The sequence below is a fragment of the Juglans microcarpa x Juglans regia genome, chromosome 8D (assembly GCF_004785595.1).
Source record: "Juglans microcarpa x Juglans regia isolate MS1-56 chromosome 8D, Jm3101_v1.0, whole genome shotgun sequence".
NCBI classification, from domain to species: domain Eukaryota; kingdom Viridiplantae; phylum Streptophyta; class Magnoliopsida; order Fagales; family Juglandaceae; genus Juglans; species Juglans microcarpa x Juglans regia.
In genome coordinates, this window is record NC_054608.1 from 20,760,173 (window position 1) to 20,766,949 (window position 6,777).

Genomic DNA, 6,777 nt, shown 5'->3' on the forward strand with positions numbered 1-6,777 from the left:
TATATATGAAACCATAGATTGCTGTACAGTACTACTTCTGTGGCCAAGAACATGAATTTTGTAAATTAATTCATGATTTAGATATTTTCATACAGCTTGTTCCTTAATTATCATTTTTTTAAACAAATTATCATTTTGATATATATGACAGAATCGATTGCTTATAAGTTATAGTCAGAGATTATATATTTAAACTTTAACTTGATCATGAATCTTATTAAGCCCAATGATTTTGTTTAATAGGTTTTGTTTGACTTTTTGGCTCTATATAGACCAGCTTAGCTCTCATGATTTTTCAAATATTTTTACTCCATTGCCAACTTTGTTGCTGATTGTTTTTACTCGGTTTTACTATACATCAGTCACTATTCAATATTCACCTCTATATTTTATATTTACATTTGATAATTTTATTTTATAAGATGTGAGATAATGAATAATGACTGATGAAAAGAATTATTCATATCCGTAATTGTTGCTAGACAAAGTTTGAGAAGGTCATGCATGATAATATAACTATATATATATATATATATCTGTGTGTGTGTGTGTGAATGTATATAGATACACATTAAAGTCTATATTTTTTGATAAAAAAAATGATTAAAGAAAAGAGAACAGTGCACAACGTCCAATCTTATTAAATAAATGAAAAATTTAATTATAAGTGATTATGCGCATTAATACGCGCACTTATTCAATATGATTGGTCAGAAAGTAGATTTTATTGAAAATAATACTAATTTAAATTTAAAATCTGAAGACAATAACATTAATATACAAATTGATACATAAACTTGCTTGTACATAACAAAACTAATAAATAAAAGTCTTATCCTGGAACATAAAAATTCAAAAATTACTCCATACACTGATCAGAATTACCATGAAATTACTAAAGCCTTGGCGTGATCAAGACTCAAGACTTGCATCCCCATGATTGACGACAACTTTCTCTTAACATCTGCTCTTCCTCCTCTATTGTATCACAAAGTGCCCTACCCCTTGTCTCCGGCAAACACAATGCAAACATCCCACAACATCCTATGACAATCCCAAACACCCCATACGATGTAAATCCATCTTCTCTCCCCACAGCCACCAGCATCGGACACAACACCCCTCCAAGCACCAGTGCTTGCCTCACCAAAGACATAGCTGAGTTCCTCACGCATGTCGGAAACATCTCTATTGTGAATATGAGCAATATGTTAAAAGCAGTGCAGGCGCTGAAAAATGATACCAACTCAAGCGCAATCTGCAATCTTGTCCATACCTTTCCTTTCAGAACGCACAAGATGCTACAAACCCCACTAATGGTGGTGAAGACTAGGACTGAACTTTTTCTGTTCAACTTTCCGATGAAAAAGAAAGTGAACAATGAAGATGGCAGCTCGGAAAGGGCATTGAATGTGACGCTCAGATAGAGGTTGAATTCCAAGTTTCCGAGACCTAACGGCATGCCATAGTAGACTAATCCAACTCCAAATCCTATCACCATAACGGCGGATAGCCTTCGAAAAGCCCATCTTTTCTGCAGCAAGATCTTGAAAGCTGAGTAAAGATTAGAGTTGCCCGTTTCTTGGGGATCCAAAGACACTGATCTGGAAAAATCCCAGGTTGAGCTGGTACTAGGGTTAAAAGACGCAATACTTTTTAATGTGGCCATTGCTTCTTCTTCACGTCCACGCACAAGTAGCCATCTGGGAGACTCACGAACAAAGAAGTGGACTAAAATGGCATAGAAGAGTGCTGGGATAGAAGTCCATAGATAAAGAGATCTCCAGGAAGAACCTCTGTTCATATAAGCCATAGCTGGGAGTGATAAAAAACCTAAAGTGAAGCAAAAGAATCCTATGACCCCAACCTGGCCACGCCACTTCTTCCCCACAAGCTCAGTTGTTAACACAAGTGCGCAAGTTCCGATTGTTGAACGGAAAAAACCGCAAAGGAATCTTAAAGCAGAGTAAATCCATATGTTAGCTGAGAAAACAGTTAGCATTGAAGATAGAGACATCATGAGGCATGAGAGAAAGAGCATGTTTTTGCGACCGAGTGAGGAATCAGCTAGGGAGGCAAGAACGAATCCACCCACCAGGCAACCCATGAAGAAGGAAGAAGCGGGGAGGCCAGTGACAATGGAGGAAGTGCACTCCAAGCTCCAGTCGGAGATAATTGAAGTGTGAAGAGGCCAATCCCAGGACCATGAATTCTTGGGAAGATGGCAGATGTTGGAGACCGAGTTGGATGACTCGTCCCCGAGGTGAGTAGTACAGTGCCATGTTGGGTGTACATCAGTGAAGATACTTATGAATGTTTGCTGCGCATCGAAGATCCATGCCATGGATACAAATACAGATTGAATGAATTGTGACCACCCGAAATCTCCGATGCACTGTTCTATGTTTGAATCAAGGGATGGGAGGTGTTTCTCTAGGCGTGGTATAAGGGTGTTAATGTCTGACTCGGCCGAGTCGGCTCGAGAGATAAGAGGAGTTGAATCGGCCATTTGAGTACCAAATTTATATTTGTGAAGGCAGATCTGGTGTGAGAGCGAGTGAGCACTGAAGGTTTTATATGTATATATAATTGATGTGTTGGGCTGCGGATTAGCCGTCTGGTTATGTAATTAGTTTGAAGAGGTTAAGCAGCACTAGCTATGCCTCGTTGTACAATACGATGCATGAGCGAGTTTAAGTACGTACGTAAGCCAAACTTTGGATATATATAAAATATATATTAATATATATATATATATATATAAAACAAAAGCTCACAAATAGAAAAATTAGAATTGATTTTGTGTTATTAATTAAATTCAAAGTTTGATATATAATTTATCACTACTAACAAAATAACTTGCAAAGGATTCGGTTTGGTTACTAAACATATATCCTAAGGGATATTTATCCTAAAAATAACGTTAGATACAGTCTTCGGATGTACAGTCTCTATCTTAGGGTGGGCAAGTCTCATACACTGATTATAAAAATTAATGGGGTCTATTATAAAAAAGTAAAATTTTTATGTGAGTTTTAGATTTGTCCAATTTTTTTAAAGGGAGTGTCCGTGTGTGAAGTTTGTATACTCCTTGCATGACTCTACAAATCATTTCCCCTTACTCTAATGCATGGAATTTAAATCGAAACCTTTGAGTGGAATGAATATGCAATCTATTGTATATTTACATTTGTACCCTTGTATTGTGATGTACCTTTTAGTTTAGTTTTCTATCTTCAGTTGTACATATAAATACTTCTACATGTGTATTTTGAGAGAGCACCACACAATATATAGAAAATGATATTTTTATCCTAAATTCTTTATGTTCTCTCTGTGTTCTCAAATCCCTTTTTCACTCATTTGTAATTCAATCTCCAAAGGATATTATGGCAGAATTCTTCTTTTGTCATGGTATCAAAGCATTGTAATTGCTTTAGAATTTTTTTTATAGTATTAGAGAGTGGAAATTTGATAATTGAAGGCTTATCTACTAAAAAAACAGATTGAGATGAGGATGAGGGATGAAAAGCCAGCTCACAGTGATAATCATGCAAATAGCTTGATGATTTTCTAGTTAGTCCTGTGGATTGTTGAATAGGGATAGAAGCAGATGAATCTGTAGAATGTGGAGGAATAGTAGAAGAAGAAGACAAATCTAATGAAGGAGATGAAGACAAATCTGTAGGATTTCTAATCAGAAATACTAATTTTGTCCTTTAGCTATCATTGAAACTTCCATTATTTTGGTAAATCATTTTCCTCATTCATAATGAAGGCAAGTCATGAGCTAGGACTCATGTTCTGGTAGTATATTCAGTACTATATATATATATATATATATATATATATATATAGTTGCAATTATGTTCTGGTTTGTCTTTGTTTGTCTATATGTATAGGGCATGCGTTTCATTACTCATGAATTATGCATGTAATTCTTGATGCACTACCAATTAATTAATTAGATTTATGGGAATATTCATTTTTAAATTTTCCATCTGATCTAATTATACTTATTGATCTGATATATTTAATTAATTCCATGTGCCAATCACTTAACAGCTAGCTGCTTCAATATACCATATATATATATATATATATATATATATATAAAATAAAGTGATTGAAGATGACAAACTGGAAGATGATGACTTATATCTTGATATGGGATCACCACGTACTGACACGTGGTTTATTAAAAATTAAAAAATAATTAAAAAATATATTCAAACTAAAAGGGTGTTCCAAAATATATATATATATATATATATATAAAGGAAGAATGAAGCTCTAGGATGTTTCCTCTAACCCTTTTGTGTTTCTATTTTTAATTTTTTTAATAATTCACATGGTATCACATGGCAATAGTGCCTCAAGAAAACCAACTAAGCAGTAATTGAATTTCAGATGATCAAGTAATATTATATTTTTTCAAAAGGGATGCACGATAGTTACTAGCTACCCTCGCTTATAAGACTTAGGTTTCGTTTGGTTCATCAACTTTTCTTAACTCATCTCAACTCATCATTACAACTTTTTCAAATTTCAATATAAAATATAATAAACAATTCAACTTTTTCAAATCTTAAAATAATAATAATATTAAAAAATAATATTTTAACAATATTTTATTATCTCAACTCAATTCATCTCAACTCACTTCAACATCCAAACACAATCTAACTAGAAATCATTTTTTCTAGTTTAAAAAGAGTTTCCAATGCATGAAACTCGTGTGATCAGTTACCATTGAACCTAGCTTTATAATTACCATAAAGTCGGCTCAAGACTCTGATGTATGGAACATGAAACTTATAATGATAATTATTAATTGCAATAATAGTAGTACTTTATAATAAACGCGACATAACCATGGGATGCTGAGGAGTAGCAACAATATCTCTCGTACGTACGACGCGATTCTCGTGATCATACTTAAATTAAATAATGGTTTTGAGCATTTGGAAAAGTGTCTAAAGTAAGCTTATCACATCACTGTTTATTGATTAATTACAAGTATTTTGACATCGTGGAATGGATCGAATGATTCATTCCCAGACAATGGACAGTGTCTAAAGTAAGCTTATCACATCACTATTCAATTGAATATATTATCTCGGATGCAACCTAAAGTAATTTTTTTTTTTTTTTTTTTTTTTTACTCTTTTCTCCTTTCATTTTTAAGATAGACTCTGCAAGAAAAGGCCAGATTTGACAGATTCTATAATTCTATTGCTCCTTTTTTTATTGGTTATTAAATTAAATTCGTGAAAGGCAGGGGATCAAGTTTAATATCATTAGCTCAATCAGGGACCAAACGGCAAAAAATTAAAATTGGAGACCAAATTTTAAATCATTGTTCTATATCACATGAGTATCCATTAAATCTGAAAAATCAAATGAAAATTATATTGGGAGATCAAGGTACTTTTATATCATTATTCTGCCACATGCATATATAGAATCTCATGCACATATATATATATATATATAGAATCATACCATCAACCTGGAAAAGAAAATTAGTCTAAAGCAAATAAAAGATTTTTTTTTTTTTTTTTTTTTTTGACAAGGGTATGATTATTATTTCCAAAAGAGGAAATCATAATTGAGTAAATTCCACATGATAGTGCATATGAAAGGGTATTCAAATCTCAACCATTATTCTCAATCTTCAAAATACGATTGGATCGAGGAGGGCATGATGAGTTTTGCAAATGTCCTGCCACCACCACGGTCCTACAACACATCATTAGGTTGTGTGTTGTGGGGATCTCTCAATCCCTCCCTTCATAGAGGAAGATGTATGCCTCATCCACCCGTGGCTCCGCCGCGCGGGGGTGACCAGAGGGGACTCCCTCGTGTTTTCTTCTAATTTGGTTTTCAATTAATTTTTCCATTGTTTTTACACTTATAATATTTCGTATACAACATAAATATGTGTTGGATTTTGAGAAGAAACCTAATAGAAGGATAAAGTTGTAATTTGCGAAAACTGATTTTCTTTCTTTTGTTTTTTGGAATTTGAAAATCCAAGCAATAAATTTTAAATGCATTAAAACGCACTAGATTTCTTCAGACTCTGTTGACCTAATTAATAGATAATCAGAGGCAATAGACTTTTTCACTATTGTACCTTTTGCACGGTAATATTCAAATTACATATTTTGTCACATTATATTCTCCAAAGACCACTTATCAGTAGTTTGCACCCTCCTTCCGATTTTGCTGAAACACAATTGAAAATCGTACTTGTGGCTCGTGTGTTCATTATTTGGATATGAAATCACAGAAATGACCCATTAATGCCGAAAAATCACACAAGTCGGAAGGGGAGAAAGAATCATTTCAGGTCTGCAATGACAATTTGAGCCTTGATTGGTATGGTTTCGAGCCCCGGCAGTGGTCCGGTGCGACTATATGGTATTTGTGCATACATTCATAGAAGTGAATAAGAAATAAATGCAAGAAAAATAGAAGAGATGGAAACACACAGATTTACATGGTTTAGCATAATGCCTACGTTTAAGGGGTTTGGGAAGGGAGAATCCAGTATAATATGATTATTTTACAGTCTCTCATGACCTCTCATCCTTATTGTATAATGAAGATTAGAGATTTATTTTCTAGTAGAGATCTTCTCTCTGGAGCTCTCGTCGCCAGGTTGAAGAAACTGAAGGAGATGTCCTAGTAGCAGTTTGGAAAAAGTCTCCCTTGAAGTCGTCTAGTCCCTTTGTTTTATCCTCTGCCCCTCCTCCTTTATGTCACATCTCC

The 6,777-nt window shown here is 34.1% G+C and overlaps 1 protein-coding gene across 1 annotated transcript; it reads right to left on the minus strand.

Moving 5' to 3' along the window:
* Positions 1 to 603: 603 nt before the first annotated feature.
* On the minus strand, positions 604 to 2,612 carry LOC121243590 (organic cation/carnitine transporter 3-like). The gene is made up of 2 exons (XM_041141721.1): positions 824 to 2,612; positions 604 to 644 (listed from the first exon to the last, which is right to left on the minus strand). Exon 1 carries the CDS (start codon positions 2,507 to 2,509, stop codon positions 920 to 922), a length of 1,590 nt encoding a protein of 529 aa, XP_040997655.1. The 5' UTR covers positions 2,510 to 2,612; the 3' UTR covers positions 604 to 644; positions 824 to 919.
* Positions 2,613 to 6,777: the final 4,165 nt, after the last annotated feature.